This window comes from Pithys albifrons, chromosome 1 (genome assembly GCF_047495875.1).
Source record: "Pithys albifrons albifrons isolate INPA30051 chromosome 1, PitAlb_v1, whole genome shotgun sequence".
Lineage (NCBI taxonomy): Eukaryota > Metazoa > Chordata > Aves > Passeriformes > Thamnophilidae > Pithys > Pithys albifrons.
The window spans coordinates 12575739-12595595 of record NC_092458.1 but is presented as its reverse complement, the minus strand read 5'-3'; the positions used below and the strand labels follow the sequence as shown (position 1 = coordinate 12595595).

General features: G+C 42.1%; 1 protein-coding gene across 4 annotated transcripts in view; it reads left to right on the top strand.

Moving 5' to 3' along the window:
- Positions 1-1636: 1636 nt before the first annotated feature.
- WWC3 (WWC family member 3) overlaps positions 1637-19857 on the top strand; it is a 103039-nt gene continuing 84818 nt past the window's right edge. For 3 of the 4 annotated variants that reach the window (XM_071563641.1, XM_071563559.1, XM_071563467.1), the window contains exon 1: positions 1826-2132. In XM_071563641.1, coding sequence (XP_071419742.1) covers positions 1924-2132 — 209 coding nt within the window. In that variant the 5' untranslated portion in view covers positions 1826-1923. Of the gene's footprint in view, positions 2133-19857 lie in introns of all 4 variants that reach the window. The other variant, XM_071563723.1, reaches the window with a different exon arrangement.

Sequence of the window (19857 nt, the reverse complement as noted above, 5' to 3'; positions counted from 1 at the left end):
GCCCATGTTGGAGGGCAGTGCTGCACGTATCCTTAGCAGGGCTAATTAGTCTTGGTGGATTATTATAGCAACCTGGCTCCACAGCTTCCAGGTATTATGAACTAGTCCAGTGTCTTGGCGTGATGCTGAGCTATGTAACCATTGTGCTAAGGTAATTTAGGGAAGGCAATTTTTAAACAAAAAAATCCAATTTCCCAAAATGTTAATATAGGCATGGGCCATTTGAGAATGCCTAAGTATGCTAAACAAAACCTCTGAAAATCTGGGAGACATACTTAAAATAATGCAAACTGCAACCACGAAAAAAGAGTTGGTACTTTGCTTTTTAAACTCTGCCCTCTGAAATACTCCTCAAAAACCAATGTAAGCACATTCCTACTCTGCTTTGTTTTGGTCACTAAACCTACCTATTACTCTTGGATCACACCTCACTGCTGACAGTAGCCCTAGTAAGAAGTCTACTTGTATTGAACTAACCTACAAAACACAGGTAGCAAGTCAGATCTGTTCTGTTACCTATATTACCTCTCTCATGCACTTCTCTTGGATAACCAGTAGTTCGTGGGGGATGGGGTGGCAGGGAAAAAGCCTAAGAAGTCAGGAGCAAAAGTCCTCTAATTTCCTGTACTTAAAACCACAGTGCAGCGATTAATGTTCATAGAGATGTAACTTACAGCTGTGAATTCAAGTGGAACATAATTGGAATTGCAATATAATCCCTATCGAGGTATTGCCAGTTTCAGGGGGCAGAGTTAAGATTGTTTGAGACTTTATTGTTAACGCTTTTCCTAGTTTTCAGAAGTGTAGCCTGCGTTACCTTAACTCTCTTTGTCCAGCTTTTCAAAGGTTTAGCTGAAGGCAGCATTCTGCAAAGGCACAGAATACCACAGGCCAACTTTTAACTCTGTTTTAACTATGTTTTGTGAAATTTAGTTCTAGATGGTAGCTGGAACCCTGTGGTGCGGTCTCCGGCAGGCTGAGGTCAAATCAGGCACAGCTGCTTACTGCTCTACAGAAGGGGCTTAAGGGACCAGGTTGAGATGTCAAGCAATCCAGATGTGTACTTTCCACTCCCCTTTATTCACCAGTCTCCAGCACCTCTCCTCCATCACCTCTGCAGCAGAGCCCTCATCCCTTCCCCGTGTCCCTGTGCACATCCAGATTGCTCAGCACCTCCGAGGCTTTTCGGGCGGGCATTGAGGGATGCACGGCCCAGCGAGGGCCGGGCACGGGTCTCCTTTTCCTTCATCTCCCGCCGCGGCCCCGAAGGAGCAGAGACAGCACAGGCCCCGCGGCTGGGCGGGACAGGCCCCGGCGGGGCCTCACTCTCCTTCCCCGGCCCGGGGAGGCTGCCGCCCTCTCTCAGAGCCGACGTGCCTGGGTCCAGGCCCGACTTCCGCGGCGCGGGTGCGGCCCCGGCTGGGCCGCGCTGGTTCCCCCGCGCCCCGCAGCGCGGGCCGGGGCGGGAGGGCTCGGCGGCCGCGTGGGAACGCCGGGCGGGGCGCAGGGAGGGAGGGAAGGAGGGAGGGAGGGAAGATGGCCGGGGCCGGCGCCGGGCGGGAGGCGGCGGCGGGGCGCTGCTGAGCGGCGGGGCGGGGGCGCTCGGGCCGCGCCGGGGGCTGGGACCGGGATCCGGGAGCCGCGGCGGCGCGGGGCAGGTCCCGGGCGGGGTTAGGGAGCGCGGCGGGGCTGGTCCCGGCTTGGAGCGGGGCTGGCGCGGGGGAGGATGAGCTCGGCGCGGCGCAGCCGGAGCCGCCCGAGTCCCGCTCCCCGCGGGGCCGCCTGTTAGTGCTGGAGGAGGAAGAGGAGGAGGAGGCGGCGGGCGGCCGCGGCCCGGGCGGGACTGGAGCTGCCCCGGCGACGGGCGCGGAGCGGGTGTGGGCCGGAGCGGGGCGGCGGCGGCCCGGCGGCGGCGGCGCGGCCATGCCGTGGCTGAGCGGCGGGCGGCGGCGGCGGCAGCAGCAGCAGGCGGCGGGGCAGGGCGGCGGGCCGGCCGCGGGCGGGCAGCGCGGCCGGGAGAGCTCGGAGCTGCCGCTGCCCGCCGGCTGGGAGGAAGCGAGGGACTTCGACGGGCGAGTCTTTTACATCGATCACAACACCCGGCAGACCTCGTGGATCGACCCCCGGGACAGGTACGAGGGAGATCGGGGGGGAAGGAGGGATCGAGCCTGGATCACCCCGCTGGGCTCCGGGGCCGGGCCGATCAGCGACATTTTCCTTCCCCCGTTCGGCGGGAGGGTGTGGGCGGTGGGGCCGCTGCCCCGTAGCGGGCGGCGCTGCCACTCGGGCCCCATCGGGGGGCAAAAGGGGCAGAGCTCCTGCTGCTGCGGCGGGTTTGCCCCAGCGTAAATGTTAAAATAGCTGGAGAACACACAAAAAAAGAAATGCTGAGGCTTCCCGCCCCGCGGTGGGCGCTCGGAGCGAGCGTTGTCCCGGTGCCGGGGGAGATGGGGAGGCAGGAGCGGTGACACCGCCCGTGTTGGTGCCGGAGCTGCACCCGGGCGGCTTGGCCATACTGATTTATTAGCCGGGCTGAACTAATTGGCAGCAGCAGGCTGGAGGCATGCTGGAGTAATTTGGTAGATTACCTCCTCATAAAAGATAACGCTGCGTGGAGGTAAGCAAACCGGGAAATTCCTGCACTTAATTTGACAAATACGCGGTCTGCAGCAAATTAGCAGCAAAAATCTGCTGCTGCGTCGTGTTCGGGGCAGCGTCTGCACGGCCTGGCGGGGCTGGGGAGACCGAGTTAGGGCCTTTTTGTGCCATTTAGGGTGAAAAAGTACGGGCAGGTCTTACGGCTTTTGGTAGAACTGCGCTATAAGCAGTATTTAGGCGGCGTAGCTGAGATCTGCCGGACGCGTGGCCGCTCCATTGTGGGCACTGCCCGGGGAAGGCGACCTCGCTTCAAAGAGTTCGCCCAAAAATTTCCACGCGGAGTTAGTGAACACAAGTGTCAGTATTCTAGGTGTCTGCGAAATAAGAAACATATGTCTCTGTGTATGCTTTTCTATATTAATGTTTTCATAGTAAGTGAAAGTTGGACAAGGACAGTTTGAACCTCAGCCAGAGCTACCTTGCCAGAAGTATGCCTGGAATGTTAAGCAGGCCACAGAAACATTTAAGCACAGTCTGCGTTAAAGACTGTAGTAATTTGAGAGATTCCTGTCGTCTTGCACGACCATACATAACATAACTGTTTAAATGGCCTAAATATTTACCTCCCGGAGCAAGATCTTTTGTCTCATTATTTGGATGTACTTGTGCATGCACATATGATTTTTGGTGAAGTACGAAGTATTTGTTAGTATGCTTTAGATAGCACATTTTTCTGTATTAAAATGCATATATACGTTGTTTGCTTACTTTTAATACTGTATTGTAAAAGTAACCGATGACACCATGATGTGTCTGTTGCTTTTCTGAATGTCATCCTTTCCATTAAATTTCAGAGTATGAGCTTTTGTCTTCTAGAATATCTTTCATACAGACTATAATAAAAAAGATTTAGCCATTACTACAGTGTTGAAATTGAGTTGCTGTTCAACTTAAACAGTGTTGCTGTAAACTGAAATGTTACATGTTGCTTGAAATTTTGTCTAAACGTTTCACATCAAGGTTTCAGCTTAGATTTATTTTTCACATTGGGTCAGGACAGATTGTAGAGCAGAGATTGAGACATTTATATTGGGGCAGATACAAACGACATGATGTTTTCATGAGCATGTTATCAGTAATTTGTACAGAACTGAAGTAGCAGGAGCTGGTTCTATGACTGCAGAGTTAATCTCTGGTAGGGAATAGACTGGTGTTATTTTAGTGAGATGCCTGGGTTCTGCATAGTGGAAAGTGACCAGTCTTTTTGGGTTTCATTTCAGCTATTCAGATTCCCGGGGGCAGCAGCAAAGTAGGAAAGGATCAGGTTAGTTGTTTTCTGCCAAAGCTTGTGAAAGAAAGGCAAGAGCAGTAGTGAAATGGTACTGAAGCTGTATTTTTGCAAAAGTGGTTTGGGTGGAGGGCAGAATAATCTACTTGTAGCATTATGTACCTTAGCATTGTGAGTTTGGCATGGAGTGGCAGAGTTCAGCCCCCTGTTTTGGTGTTCGAGTGGTTTTGTTTCTGTCCATGAGGAACTGGATGAAGCAGTGGGACCTTGGGCCGTGCTGCACTTGATCAAGGGCTCTGAGAATCAGCACCTCCAAGCTTTCCTATGGGCAGTAGTCTCTAAGCTTCCCCACAGGCTCCTCTTTCCATGTAGCTGGGACTCAGTAGTTTGTTTTTCTTTTCAGCATTCCCCCTGAGATTTCTCAGCCTTTTGTATAGTTTGGTTAGTGAATTTGATTTGAAGAAATTATTTGATTAAAAATCACGCCACAAAACAAAAGAAAAAACCTTTCTCTGCCCACCTCCCCCCAGTGTTTTTCCCGTTGAATTCAATAAGACAAAGAAATGCTAATGGGAGAAGTTGAGGAGAGTAGTGTGATCTATAAAGGATTTTGGAGTTTGGGGAAGTAAAGATGATGAGGGCAAGGGAAGGCCAATCAAAATAATATGGAGTAAGAAGAGATAAAGGACTCAGAAGTGGATGCCTTATGATTTTCTGTAAGAAAAAAAGAGGTAGAAGAGTGATAAAATGAGCAAATTTGAGAAGGATCTTATCTTTAGTATCGAATCAGTGGTTGGGTGCTGAATGGTGCTGTGTTGCTCAGTGTGGATTGTGTGCAATGAATAGATTGGGCACGGTTGTCTGGCAGATCCTACAGGTCTTGGAACGGAACCCGCCAGTGCATGTTTTCATCTTGTGGTAGGAGTCCTCTTTTATCTTAATAGATTGTAAGTTCTTTAAGGCAGCGAACTGCCTTTTTATCTTGTGTTTGCACAGTACTTGCTACATTGAGATTCTGATCAATAACTGGAGATTGTAAATGATCTTATAAAAAACTGACTGTGGTTGATACTGATGATCCTTGTGGCACCAAGGATCTTATTACTGTTCCTGTTTGTTACAAGACTGTTCTCAAGTGATGAAAACTTAGCCAAAACTTGGAATGTGGCAAAAGCTTTCCAGGCTGGTGAGTATTGTATTGCTAGATTTGTTCTATGTGGAAATTTCAGCTAATGCAGTGTTGGATTTTTGGAACAAGTGTAGGGGAGAGGGAGTGTTTCCTTCAACTTCTTAATGTGAGTTGTCTTGTATGTTTAAAGATTTAAATTGCGTTGTTTTAGAGTACGGATTTTAAGCTTCTAAGGTGTTTTTGGAGAACATGGAGCCATGGAGAAATCATTTGGACCAGTTTGGGAGCAATTAAAAATCAGTATGGGCTAGGTAAAGACCTAGGTTTTAGCAGCTACATTTGTAGAAATTTTCAGACAGTTGGACTGCTGGTATGGTAATTGAAATTGGGGAGTTTTTCTGCCCTCTGTCCTCATTTGCATCTTAATTCTGAGGCCTAAAAGCTGAATAATTCGAACACAGTAGAAAAACCCTGGCGATGTAGACAAGGTGGATTGGAACAAAGAGCATGGCATCAAATGGTATTGGTCCTGGAATTTGACCGAGGAAGAGGGGCAATTCTGGTAGGTTTGGAAAGCAAAGTAATCACGAGCTGGGGGTAGGGAAAAGGAGAAGCCTGTGAATAAAGAAGTAGGGGAACAGGACTGCAAACCAGTAGGACAGGGAAAAACAGGTAAGGAGAAACCGGTCTGGTGAAGGTTCAGGGTGTGAGGGTGTCAGCTCCTTTCTTGGCTGTACAGGGAACCCCGAGGGAAAAGAATCACTGAGTTTGGTTGAGGAATCCTCAGAGTGAGGAAATGCACATGAAGGGCAGCATGCAAAGTCAAGGGGGAGATGGTTGGAAGGTGAAATAGAAGAACTATGTGTGAGATATGAGGATGGAGGTTGAGAAGTGTAAGATGTGCTGCTATACAAAGAGCTTGTTGAAAAGTCAGAATTGTAGAGACTGGAAATAAGCAGGAAAGGCTTATGGTCCTGGAACAAAGAGTCAGCCTGAGAAAGTCACTGGAGGTATCTGTTGTTAGGGGTGCAGAGTAGAAATGCCAAGTGAGTATGGGTGGAAAAGTCCAAAAGTGCTTTTTGCTGAACTGTTTCAGGACTCCTTATTCTCATAATTATTTGATTGTAGCAAATATCTGTATTACCCAAGTTGCGACTTTTCCTGTTGTTGCCTCTGTTATGGCAGGTGGCAAAGTGAGGTGTGCAGGTGCAGATGCTGGTGTGATGCTACATAGTATGATTTATCTTTGCCCTGTCTGGCTTCATAAAGGAATAAGGAATTGCAAACTAGAAGCTTGAATAAAGAGCATATTCATGTCAGATATTCAAATCCAGAAAATTCCAAACTTAGTCACTTAACTACTGCTTTTTTGTATTGAGAGCGTTTTTAGTGACAAACTGTTCTCATATATTTTGTTGCCTTATTCGATACATGGAGAGGAGCAGCTCTGAGGGCAGATGGGAGGACAATGAAGTGATGAGAATCACTTCTGGATTTTTTTTCCCAAATTGGAAGATGGTCCTCTCTTGAGTGTGGCAAAGGAGCTTTTGATGTGCTACCACGTGATAAGGTTAGAAAGTCAGTGGCCTCTTTGTCAGGGCAAGAGAATATCTCCTGGAGTATTGGAATGTAACTGTCCAGTTGACAGTACTCAGCAATCCAAAGACAATCAGAAGAAGCATTAATTCTTTTTTTCACAGATAGCGTTTTTCTGGGCCTTAAACCCCTACACTGAGAGCTGCAATTAGTGACATTCATTATTAGAATTCAAATACTTCCATTCCAAAGTATCAGAAAGATGAAGGCAACAGTGTAATAAATACTAGTGCCATTTTGAAAGTTTTCTTCAAGCTTGCAGATGTTTTCAGACGTTCCTTGTCTATTTTCTAGTTGTATTTTGATTTCAACTCTGTCAACTCATAGTTTTGTTTTGTAATAGTTTTGTAATGCCATTTGTGGAATGGGAAGAAAACAAAGCAACTGTTGATCATTACTTTAATCTTCCCTCTGAAAATGTTATGATGACTGGACAGATTTAGATCACATGCAGGTTGTTAATGTAAAACAAAATGCAACCTACAGGGTACTGATATGTGTTTTTGGAAGTGATGCTTTGAGAATGTTTAAAGGGGAGCAGAACTGTTGAAATACTAATTTGGTTGTGATTTTATAGGTTAGCTGTCTAGGCTGTTAGTACCAGGCTCACAAGAGATGAATAAGCTTGAAAAGGGAAAAAAAAATGTAGAGTGAATATAGATCTGGAAAAAATGCTCTCCCATTGGAACAAAAGAGTTGGATTTATTCAGTTAAGTGTTTAAGGAGTGGTTTGACTATTGTTCATAAAGAGGAGACGGTATCAGAGACTTCAGAAATCTTTTCTCTGGTAGATTTATAATAGTATCTGATAGTCAGAAGTTGAAAACAGAAATATGATACGGCTTTACTAGTGAGAGATATTTTATATCAGAGTAGTTTCCAATTCCTCTTGCTTTCTAGATGAAATTACCTAGATCAGTTTTTTCCCCAATTTAAGTTAGCCATCCCTTGGAGTCCCATTGTTTATCACCATCAATTTTGACTGTCTCTATTGCCATGATACATAATTTGACCTGTATATAAAATATATATTAGCTAAGTATTTCTCATAAGGATTGGCAGAGCAGCCATCCTTTCATGAGAAAGTGGAGAGCTGCTGTTTTTGTTTGCTTCTCTTGATGCACCCAGGAAGAAATCCTTTTTATCCTCATCATTTGAGGTGTCTGGATCACTCCAGTTGCACCACTTGATTACCTCAAGTTAGCAGTAAATACTTGATAGAACTTGATAGAATTTCTATTAAAAGCCTTGCATATAAAGTAATACTTGAGATCCAGATGTTTTGAATTGTCTGTGCAAATGTCAAGTCTGGATGCAGCCCCGTCGTGGATGGGAAGGCTGTGCAGCTGTGGGACTGCTCTCCTGGCATGTGCCTGGGAATACATCTGCAGCATGTGGTGTTGAGGAAGGGCTGTGGTGCCTCGAGCTTCGCTGGCAATCTGCACATATTTGTACTTCAGTTCTTGTTCAGAATGATTCAGTAATATTTTTAAAAGGCATGCTGTAGCCAACATTTGCTTTGAAAGCTTCACATATATATATATGTCATGATATATCTATTTTTCTGTCTCTCACGAAGAAGATACATTCATGTATTTTTTCACCCTGTCCAGTTGGTCTTCAGGCAGATATTTAACTTTGTATTGTGAGTGAACCCCATGAAAATGTTTGTGATTAAAAATGAATGAAGATGCAGGTGTTCTAGAGTTAATGTTAGTTGGTACTGGCTATGATTTTCAACTGAGTCTTTTGTTTGATTGGTAGATTCTGATTACATGTAAATATTAATCAGCTGATTTATGGTAAATACTTCTAAATTACTGCTACTCTCCCTTTCTCCCTTGATCTCATCCCTCTGATTGAAATAGTTAAAATAAGCAACTTTTAATTTCAGATTTATGTTGCTTTGGAAAAAGCAATGCCTGTATAAAGCCAGTGATTGTGTTTTCTTGTAATTCAGCTTTGTTACAAATGAGTGCCACATCTTCAGTCATTGAGTTATTATAAATGTTTTTAGTAGTTATCAGTGTCTTGGGAAGTGGAGGTGAGAGGCATCCACTGTTTCTTCCTAAGGGTGAAAGGTTTTCCTTGTAGAACAATAATAGTGATTTATGGTATTTAATTGGTTTTTACTAGTTAAAATACATATCCTTTAAAAATCTGGTTTAGGTAGCATAAAACTGCAAGACCCAATGCATGTGTGCTAAAGCATCAAAACATCTACTGTGCCACAGAAACCTCATGAACAAAAAAAATGCTGTTAAGAAGCTTAACATTTTGTTAAAGGTGAAGGGTTTTTTGTTTGTGTGTGTGTGTGTGTAGTTTTTACCTCTTAATAGAAGTATTTTCAGCAATGAGATGCAGAATGCAGACACCTGCCCTACTGTATTTGTGTCCATGCTCGAAGGGACTAACTTAGCACTTGAGCCTTCAGTGTGTCACAGCAGCACCATGGCAAGTGTTTTGAAGGGCTTCTTGAAGGGTTCTCTGGTGTGATATTGACTCACATATGCACTGGATCCTGCAAACTGAAAAACAGTGATCTGTTAGATCTTGTCACTGCTTGACATTTATTGTCATTAAACAGCACCAGGTATTGCTAAAGTTGGGTATTTGCATTGGTGTGTCTTCTAAAGGGTATGGAGAGGGAAGTGTCTGATTTTCAGGATCTGTAGTTGTACACGTGAGAATGCAAGATTTGAAATGTCACAAGGCTAGGACTGGGATTTAAGTTCTGTTATCTGGAGAAAAAAATCCTATTTAGGCCTGGATTCTAGTGATAAGTTTAGTTTGAGAGATAACAGTTTCATGTTTTTAGCAAATGTAAATATAGTGACAACACTGTATAAACATAAGAACAAATGACTTGTAGGCAATAAAAAAATTAGGACGTTATCTATAGCACAGTCCTGTTAACAAGCTTCAAGGAGGTGCCTGTTAAATGTAATGTTGGTTTATGATTTTGTGTTTTATGCTGGAAGGTAGAGATTTGTAAAGTTGTATGTGAGGCCAAACAGAAGTATTTAGTTGATATTTTGTTGAAACAAAGTAAAATTAATACTTTTTCTGCTTGCAGTTAAAAATAGAACTTCCTGAGTATCTTATCTGCTGCAGATGTGACAGTTCACATTTACCAGCAAAGCCAGCCAGGATTGCAGCTTTTAAGTAATCTTCAGCTTGTTTCTGGTTGAAAGAAGCAAGCTAAAGAAAACACGCTCTAGGTACTTTTCCTACCCCTCTCTCTGCCTGCTGTGGCAGAGCAGCGAGCAGGCTCAGCAGAGTTTGGCAGTACAGCACTCCTGAGCTAATATTTGCTGCTGCCAAAACCAGCAGTGTCCTCCCTGCCAGCCCCGCATGGTCTCGGCCCTCTTACGCTGGTGCTGTGGCTTATCTGACCTTACAGTAATAAAAATTAGAAAAAAACCCAAACCCTATGCAGTATGTAGTGTCTCTTTTTTGGGGTGGCAAGAGTAGTTTTCATCTGGTTTAGTTCCCTAAGCTGACTTACCCTTCAGGGCAGATGGGTGTTTAAGTGGTTTATGTCAATTAAGCTTGATTCAATAAGGAATTGGATTAGGCAAAAGTGATGAGTCAGTTTAAAACCTTTGAGTAAATCCTCTTTGTGAATGGCAGCCTTGACTGCTGATTTTTAAAATACTCCCATAGTAAAACAACACATCTCTAAACAAGCTTCAAGTTATGTTTAAAAGGGAAGGAATCACTTTTCAGGCATAAAATGGATGTTGAAAGTCAACAGAAGAAAAAAGGTGTCAGAGTCAGTTTTTCAGTCAAGTAGCAGCACTGAAGTGGCTATTAAGAGGTGAGAGAGCTACAAGCAGCAGAACCAATTTGAGGACTGAGCTTGTGGTCACATTACCAACTTGGAAACACTCATGAAAGATTTGATGAAGTCAGGGTGAGTCTTGCCCTCGTTGGTAGGGAGCAAAGTTGGTGCGTGAGGGAATTAGATCTTGGGTTCTGGGGAGGATATCAGCAGTATGTGGTACCTTGGAGGTGTGTGTGGAGGGAAGTGCGTGTGAGATAGGCTGGATGTGGCAGGATCTTGACAGAGGAGCACCTCCAAGGAAGATCTCAATGAGGTTTGGAACCGTAGGGTGTGACTGGGGAAGGAGGGAGCATGAAGAGGCATGTCAAGGTAATAACAAAGAAGAGTGAGCAGCTATTGAGGTGACTTGAAAGATGGTTTTGTCACCAGTGTTTGATTCCAGAACTCATAAAAAGATCCTTAGAGTGCATCTGGGGAGTTTTTTAAGGGAGCTGAATTGGTACAGGTGGAAATTGCCAGGTCACAGAGGAAAGGGCTGTGATATTTGAATTTGATGACCAAGATTTTTGTCTCTGCTTACAGAGAGGAGCAGGGACTTTGATGTATTTTTTTGCCTTGACACCAACCCAGGCCTACTTTGTGCAGTGAAATCTCTCAGTTCATAACTAGTCATTAATAGCAAGGGAAAGGGGGTGTAGTCTTTGTTCTGCCGTGCTGCAAGGGTCTCAATTGTTTCTTGATTCTGTTCCAGATAGGAAGATTAATTTGGACTTAATACAATGAGTGTGCTAAAAGCTTGGCAAGACATGATTTGTCACTTTTACTGGCCCATTGAGGTGTTTGAGTCAGCCATTTAAAACAGCCACCCTCCTGGCAGCGATTGCTCTGGATACATTGTACACGATCAAATAAGCTGGAATATTTCTCCGTTTGTTTCTCAGCCTTTTTCTGGGTGTTGGATGGAGTAGGAAAGCCTCTTGCATCCGGTGATGAGCTTTGTGGTCTCCCCGTCCTTTGCAGGATGGAGTCAATTCTGTGCTGCACTGTTGGCTCTTTGGCTGTAGGAGCTGATTGCCATCAAGGGCTGAATTAGTAAATATCAAAACATAAAGCAACTAGGTTTTTAATTTTTGTTTTCAAAGGCTTTTTTCTTTCTGTATATTCAATTGGCAGTGGGACAAAAATAAAGTAGAGTGATATCAACACCCTTGATCCAAAACAGAGAATCAAAGGCTGTCTTTCATAACGTTCTGAAAGAGTTACTTTCAAGATGAAATATCTGTGGAGAATCATGTTGAAACTATTTTGATTTATATTGTACTTAGGCTGAATCTCTTTTGCACAGAGTGATTACGATTCATTTATGGCTAAATGCAAAATTTGGTATCAAAGCTGAAAGTGCATAATATTTCAAAATAGATTTATTTAATGTTGGATTGTAGTTTAAGCAGCTGAACCAAGACTTTTAAAAACCCTTAATGCACAATGCTTTCTTAGAAAGACTTGGCTTATCCATGTTTGGAAAAGCAGCTGAAGAACTGCATAATTTTCTAATTCTATAGATAAACAAATTGCAACACACTTCTCAAAGGTGGATACAGTCCAAAGTTACTTGACTTGAACAGCAATTCCATGAGAGCTTAAAAGAGAATTACAGAATAAAAAGTAAACTACCTTTTTAAAATTTTTTGTCAATGTAGGGATAATTAGTAGATGGAGAAAGGAGTGCATGTGTTTGGAAATTACTGTTTAAGCACTTGTATGTCTTCTGCTTCCCCCAGATTTGGATGACTAAGACTCACAGTATTAAGGATATGGTAAGGCACATAGGTTAAAATCCCTGGACCCCAAACTTCAGGGTAATTTAAATGCAAAACCCAAGAAAAATTGATTTGGTTTCTATCATTGCTGTTGGATCATAGGCAAGTGTTAGTAGCATCTGTGTAGTCTCTAACACTATAATTGATGATTAACACAAGTTAACCAGATGATCGTCTGTTATGAGCTAGAGAAAGCATAACTGACCTGTCCTTTATAAAATAAAATAAAAAAAAGAAAATGGATGTAAAGAGAAATGCAGTAAGTAATTTGTCAAAATTCAGTTAAAGAACGTGGATATTCACATTGCGTATTTGCATGCTGGGACGGTCCCGTGGTGGAATGGAGAGCACTGTGGACTCTGAATCCCAAGGGCCTGAGTTTGAGTCTCAGTAGGGACCGTCTCCTGGCAGTTCAATGCCTCCCTGCCATCCCATCCCATCAGATCTCAGATGCTCAGCAGGGTCAGCCCCGGTTAGTGCCGGGTGCTGTGACAGTCCCGAGGACTTCCCTGTCACTGTCCAAGCTCGCTTGGCCGTGGCAGATGGACCTTGGGACTTAAACGGTGGGGCCAGTTCTGCGCTCGCTGTGCCTCACCTAAAACATCCACTGCACAGGCTGGAAGGGCACACCCACGTGGGGAGAGCCCTGCCCAAATCTGCATTGGCAAAGTCTGGCCATACATAGATACATTTGAATGCTTGTTTTCAACTATATGCAGTGTGCTGATGGAAAAACCTGTACACTACTTTGTGTTGGTTTGAGTTGTCTTATCTTTGCTTTTCTGCCAGCTTGTAGTTTATTTAAGGAAAAACCTAGTGGTGCTCTTGTGGTTATGGGCATGCTGAGATTTGTGGTAAGTCACCAGGTAGTCAAGACTCTGCATGGGTGTTTGAATTCCACTTCTGGATTTAATGTAGTTGCTCAGTTGGGACAATTAAATTCTAGAATTATTTGTTGTTTAGAAAAATGTTTACTAGTAACAGCTTGCAGAAAGATGGCTAAAAATGCTTTCATTTGAAATTATGGACTCATTTCTTTGTATCTTTGAGATTCCTCCTGAGGAATCAAAGGCAATCCTTGCCTCAATACACCTACATCTGGGAGTTTCCAGTGTCTTCATTTGATAATGCTTCACATGGTGAATTTTTCTTTAAGATATACTTTGAAAATCTGTTGTAGCCTACTTCTTAATTGCAGTTTGATTTTGATGCTTCTGTCTTGTCTGTATGGGAGAAGATGTCATTTTAATGAAATCTCTGTGTTTCACAAAAGTTTTAAAAAATTAATGTTCCCCAAAAGGAAAACAAAAGCATTTTAATTAGAAATTATCAGGTATCTTTGTATCAACTATATTTTGCATCTGGACTGGTTAGCCGTAATTCTGTGTTGGCTCTTGGGGAGCTTTGGGAGTAAATGTCATGTCAATAAAGTGGATTATTTGTTGTGAAAACTTCTTGAGTTCATGCAGTCCTCAACCCTTGGAAACTGCAACTTAATGCACATGGACTCCAGTGTTTTAATGTACTTGTTTATAACCAGGACTTCAGAAAGAAGTGATGCTCCAATTACCTGCCTTACTACAAAGGAGCTACAAAATCTGTAGGAGTTTAAGGAATAAATGATTTTTTTAAGGCTTTTGCCCTAGTCAAGGGGCACGGCACAGAGTTGGAATGAGAGATCCAAGGGCTTGTATTCATCATTCCTTTTGTGCTCTTTGTATTTAATAATTCTTGGCATATGGAGGCTTGTGTGGCTTCAGCTAAACAACTTCTTGATACAACACCCTATAATGCACTGAATGCACTGAATTTAAGAAGCATTTTCTTTGATCTTAATGAAGGGCTAGTTTCAGCTAAGTTCTTTGGAATTGATCTGCAGTGTGAATCATGATTACTGTTCTTGAAGTGTGTTCCTTAATGTCTTCTATTCAGGAAGATGATGATGTTGTTGAGGGAAAAAATAAGTTCTGAATTCTGCATACTGGTGTTAAGCAGAGATAGAGTGGTAGGTTGGTATTTTCTTTGTGTTCTGGGTTGGTTGGGGTTATTTGTTTTGTTGTTTAATGGGATATAGCTACAGATTTTCCCCAAGAAATTGTGAAATAAACCCTTTAATTTTTGGTTTTAAAAAAATCTTCCCCTTTATCCTGTTATTGGAGTAAAATGTCAAGATGTCTGTGATCAGGCTGACTTTTGGATTCTGATGGATTGATGATGCAATGAGGATCTGTATTTCCAGTTCCAGGAATTATTTTCTTACTGTAAAATAAGCTGCACTGCAAATTACTGTTTGTCTTTTTTAGTAGTTTTCTATATACATCTGTGAAGTTTTGGTGAGGTCTTACAAGTTTAATCGGTTAAACATGATGATAAAAGCACTTTTGGAGCAAAGAGCCCTTTTGGTGCAAGCACAAATATCCAATCACGAATGTGTAGGAAGGAGTATGTGAACGTTCTGTGCAGTGTCATTTAATCTACTGAAATTCCAGACAATTTATAATCTACTGTAATTGTTTACAGCTATAGTCCCAATGCTTCTGTTAGTAAACATTACTCTGATTTTACATCTGGAATGTTGGCGTTGAGAAATGTTTGTAGGAAGTCATCTGTGGAAGTTTTGCTTGTTTGTTGTTTAGTTTCAGGTTTTTAAAGAAAAGGCGTAGTAGTGTTTTCTGTCATTGGCAGTGAATGTCACTCAGAACCTCCTTACTCATCACACTGAATTTTTTCTTAGGAGTTCAAGGGTGTTTCAGGGAATTAAGCTACCTTAATTTTTAATAAATTTTTAGAAACAGCTTGTGTGAATTGTGGCACAGATTTCGGTATCGCAACCTTTTCTCCTCTAGGAGTGTGTCATGTGCCTATAACAAAAAAGTCTTAAAGTTTTCCCAGAAGGGAATCTAAGAGAAAAACTTGAGTGTTTCATTGAGCTTAGATGTAAACCTGTGCTCAAGCTAAGCCAGGCTGTGGGGTGTCTTTCTATGACTTAATAAAAAGCAAATAGCAGGTGATTCATGTGGATGAAGATATATATGAATATTTTTTAGAAACCGATATTTGTAAAATTTGTCACAATATTCTGGAAACAGGCTAAATAAAGCTCCAGTGGTTATGGAAAGTATTCCATTTGTGAAGACTTCTCCCACTGAAATATCAAGTTACTCGTATAGAATCATAGAATCGATTGGGTTGGAAAAGACCTCCGAGATCATCAAGTCCAACCCTTGGTCCAACTCTAGTCCATTTACTAGATCATGGCACTCAGTGCCACGTCCAATCTCAGTTTAAAAACCTCCAGGGATGGTGTATCCACCACCTCTCTGGGCAGCCCATTCCAATGCCTGATTACTCTCTCTGGAAAGAATTTTTTTCTGATCTCCAACTTAAATTTCCCCTGGCAGAGCTTAAGCCCGTGCCCCCTTGTCCTATTGCTGAGTGCCTGGGAGAAGAGACCAGCCCCCACCTGGCTAGAACTTCCCTTCAGGTAGTTCTAGACAGTGATGAGGTCACCTCTGAGCCTCCTCTTCTCCAGGCTAAACAACCCCAGCTCCCTCAGCCTCTCCCCATAAGGCTTGTGCTCCAGTCCCTTCTCCAGTCTTGTTGCTCTTCTCTGGACCCGCTCCAGCCCTTCAATATCCTTTCTGAACTGAGGGGCCCAGAACTGAGCACAATACTCTTGTATGCAGAGTGAACTCTCTTGTGCTGGAGGATGTTGTAGTGTCATGTTAGGGAAATTACTTCTGGGAGTGATCTTGCAGATCTGTCCATGCCTGTTCAGGGCTTCTGTTCAGTCACAGCGATGATGCAGCTCATCTTGTTCTCTGGACACACCTGCCTGCCAGGAGTGAGATGTGTCCTCTCTTTTGTCTCACAATATCTGCCAAACAGCCCTAAGGCAAGAACACACTTTCATTTGATTTGGATCTTTGAGTTAAAGACTTTATCTCTGTTTTCTGATTTGCACAAAGATTTTTGCCCATTACCTGCTTCTCCTGGAAATAGTATCTGAAAGGGAATATGGACAATTTTATTTCCTCTAATGCCTGACATGTAAGGAGTTCAGAATTTTAAAAAAGTTTTGTTGGTTTAAAATACAGCTGTATCATTTTATCATATAAAACGTACTGTAATAAATTTCTGGAATATCTCCTTTGGGGTAATTATGTTTGGTATGTGAACATCTGGACTTTTTGAAGTTTTGCACATACGACTGTTTGCGCACATGGTTCTTAAGATTTTTGTTTTATTCTTTCTGAAGTGAGATGATAAAGAAAATTGTATTAATTTTTTACCTTAATCACAGTTATAAGTTTCTTTTCTTTACATTTAGAATCTGTGGGACATTTAGAAAGGGCTCCTCTGTCCTCTTTAAAATAGAAATGATCCTGTGTCTAAAACTATGGATAGTGTCCTGATTGTGGAAATTTTCTCTCCACCCTCCAGTCCATGAATAATGTTCCTTAAAATGCAAGTTTTTTGAGACTGTGTGTTTATTTTTCTGTCTTTAGTCTTTTTATATATGTGCTCAGAAGCTTATTTTTTGAAGTGGATGAAGATTTTAATGCTAATACCTGTATCCAGATATTTTTCATTTTCTTGTAAAGAAAAAAAGTAATTTCATAAGATGTTATACAGGCTAATAGTCTCTTAATGTAATGTTAGTATATGCTCTTAAAAGTGAATTTGCTCTGATTTCTTTCTCAAATTAGGAATAAATTTTTTTCCCCTCCCCATTAGTGAAGATGGTCAGTTGCCTGGACTTTCACACGAGTGATTCAGAAACAGTTGTGAGAGCACTTTGGTTAAAGAATTTTTGAATGTTTTAAATTCTACACCTGGTAGAATTTAAAATATGTCAGTTTTGTTGGGGTTTGTGGGGGGTAATGTTTGGGTGTTTGTTGTTTTTAGGAGAAGGATATCTGTGTTATGAATAGAGTGCTAATACAGGGGACTTTCCTTGAGTCCATGTTTTGCTCATTTTATGTTCTCTGTGCATGCTAGTCAGGCACACTTTTAAAATGTTGGGGTTTTTTTCATGGCAAAAATAGCTTGCAGCTTATTGAAAAACAAGGCAGACCTGTGCCTCAAAATCCAAATGAAACTGCTGCTCGGATGAGGCTCTAAAGAGGGCATTTATATGTTGTGGAATGAATGGCATGTCTGCGCTGACTCCCGCAGGCCGGATATTTCCAAGGTATCAGACAGAGCTGTATATACTGCACTCTTCCCCCTTCGGGTCCAAGGGTTTCTCCCTTGGCAAGGGCTGAAGAACCCCTGGCGGGGAGGACGAGATGGAGAGTAACGACTTGTGGGGAGAAGGAAAAATGAGCAAAGTGACTTTATGTGTGCATTTGACTCTTCCCCCCCCCCCCTTTTTTTTTTTTTTTTAGTTTTCTACCCAGACTGCCCTCCTTGTACTTTGTGAGCTCGCGTTGTTTTTCTAATCATTGTTCTTTGAACAGTGTAGTTAGGAATTTCCTGTTCACGTTTTACTACAATGGTTTGTTTAAAATGATAGACTGCAGTCTTTCCTGACCTAAAACTAGATTAGCCTTGAATGTGGAAAAGAAGTCGGACAAATAAAGAGGGATAGGTTGTATTTGCTTAGGTCATGGAGAGAGGCCTTTTAACTACAGGCTCAGTTGTATCAAATACCACAAGTCATGTTTCTTAAATATTTATTAAGACAAATAAACAAAGTTATTGTATGAACTGGCATGTCTCCAAATTTCTGTCTCTGATTCTCATGGGTGGGTCACTTTTAATCAGAAGAAATATATTTAGTCAAGACTACCACTATCTACTGGATTACTGAGTCCAGTCTTCCTCAGTTCTCCCCTCTCCCTGCTTTGTTGCATTTTTAAAATGCAAGAAATTAAGTCTCAGCAAAGCTGAAGTTATAAAATACTAAGCTACAAATTATTGGGATATACACTGGGAATGAATCTGCCTTTTCTTGATACATCTGGTGCCTGTGGTAAGGAAAGTTTGGAATAGTCTTTGTATGTATTGCCATATGTTTGCTGTCACATTTTGGGGAAAAAAAATCTCCCAAGCCCAGCAGTGTTAGATGCACAAGGAATTGCAGCATCCTTATTATACAGTTTGTGTTTATTTAGGGGAGGTTCCTTGTGTAACACTGCTAATCTGTGTAAATAGTGCACAGCTATTGATGAACAGTACAGGTAATAAGGCTAGTGATTTTTATCTAGAAAGAGATAAAATTCGTGTTAAAAGCAATATATGACCTCCACTTGGGTTTTTTTTTATTTTACAGAAAAATATGGTATCATAAATCATATTATGGTGTGGCACAAAAGTTTTTTATTGAGTTTTGGAGGGATGGTGTATTGACCTGCCCGAGTTGGCTACTGAACTCATTACTGGCAAGTGTCAGACTTGTCAATATACACTTTATCCAATGCTCTTGGGTATTTTCAATGCCAGAATGTCTGTGAACACGTGCACGTGAAGTTCTGGTAAACCTGCTAAATGAATTTTCAAGCTGAGAGATGTCAGATTTGTGAGGTTGTGGAGTCTCTGGCTGATATGACACACAGGCATGTCATTACAAGGGTGTTGCCAGTTAAAATACTCAGCTGTTATGGTATTTCCAGCTTAGCATCTAACTTTGTTCCACCCAGCAAATAGTCACATAAATAGGACTAGCTGTGGATTTTAAAAGGAAATATTTAATGTATTATTAAAGAAAGTAACATTTGGAAGGGAAAATATTTGGGTAGCTTGTCTAGGGTAGGGCAGAGAAGATGCCTTTGCAGGGTACAGTTTGATGTACTGAAGAATCTTTCTGTAGATGTTACGGGGAAAATATTACCATTTATAGAAATCAGGTATTTCTGTGAATACTGGTACTGGGGGAGCCAGACTGCCTGTGGATTTGTGTCTTACAGCTGCTGGACTTTGGTGTCTGGGAAGGTGAATGTTTTGCTGGATGCTTTTTGCCTTGTGTTGGGGATATTTGCATTCTCTTGCTCCCAAGCAGATTTTCTGATACTGATTAGGTGTGAACATGGGTTTCTCAGTTCCTACTGGGCTTTCTACTTTCATAAATTTTCATAGATAATTGAATTATCCAGAATGTTTCCCTAAAATTTGAAACTCATCAGTAGAACAAAATCCTAATAGACTTAGGTCTAATAATGAATAGTGATATTATTGAAAATCACATATCCATATTTTTATAGGAAATAAGGCTAAAACCCCTTGTTTTGGTTTTTTTTTGTTTTGTTTTTGTTGGTTTTTTTAATGCCGCTAATGTCTGCTAGCTTCTAGTAGCCAGTTTTATTTAAATAAGGAGCTAATTCCTGAAAATCAAGTGAAGCTTTTACCTAGTACATGGTAAAAACATTTTGAGGTTAGTGATGTTTGAGGTGTTGTGGTACAGGCTTGAACTATACTCCTTCTGCAGTGTGTGTGCAATGGATACACTATTCACACACAAATGAACCAAACATTAGATAGATTTAAGTTTCCAGTGTAGCTGTCTGTGAGTTGCCTGTGCTTTTAGGTTTGGTTTCTTGTAAGCATGAACAAAAAATGCAATCTTGAGTGGAGATCCAGAGTCCTGTAGAAGGATTATCAGTGAGGTGTCTGCTGTTAATGCACCTCCTAGAGCTGT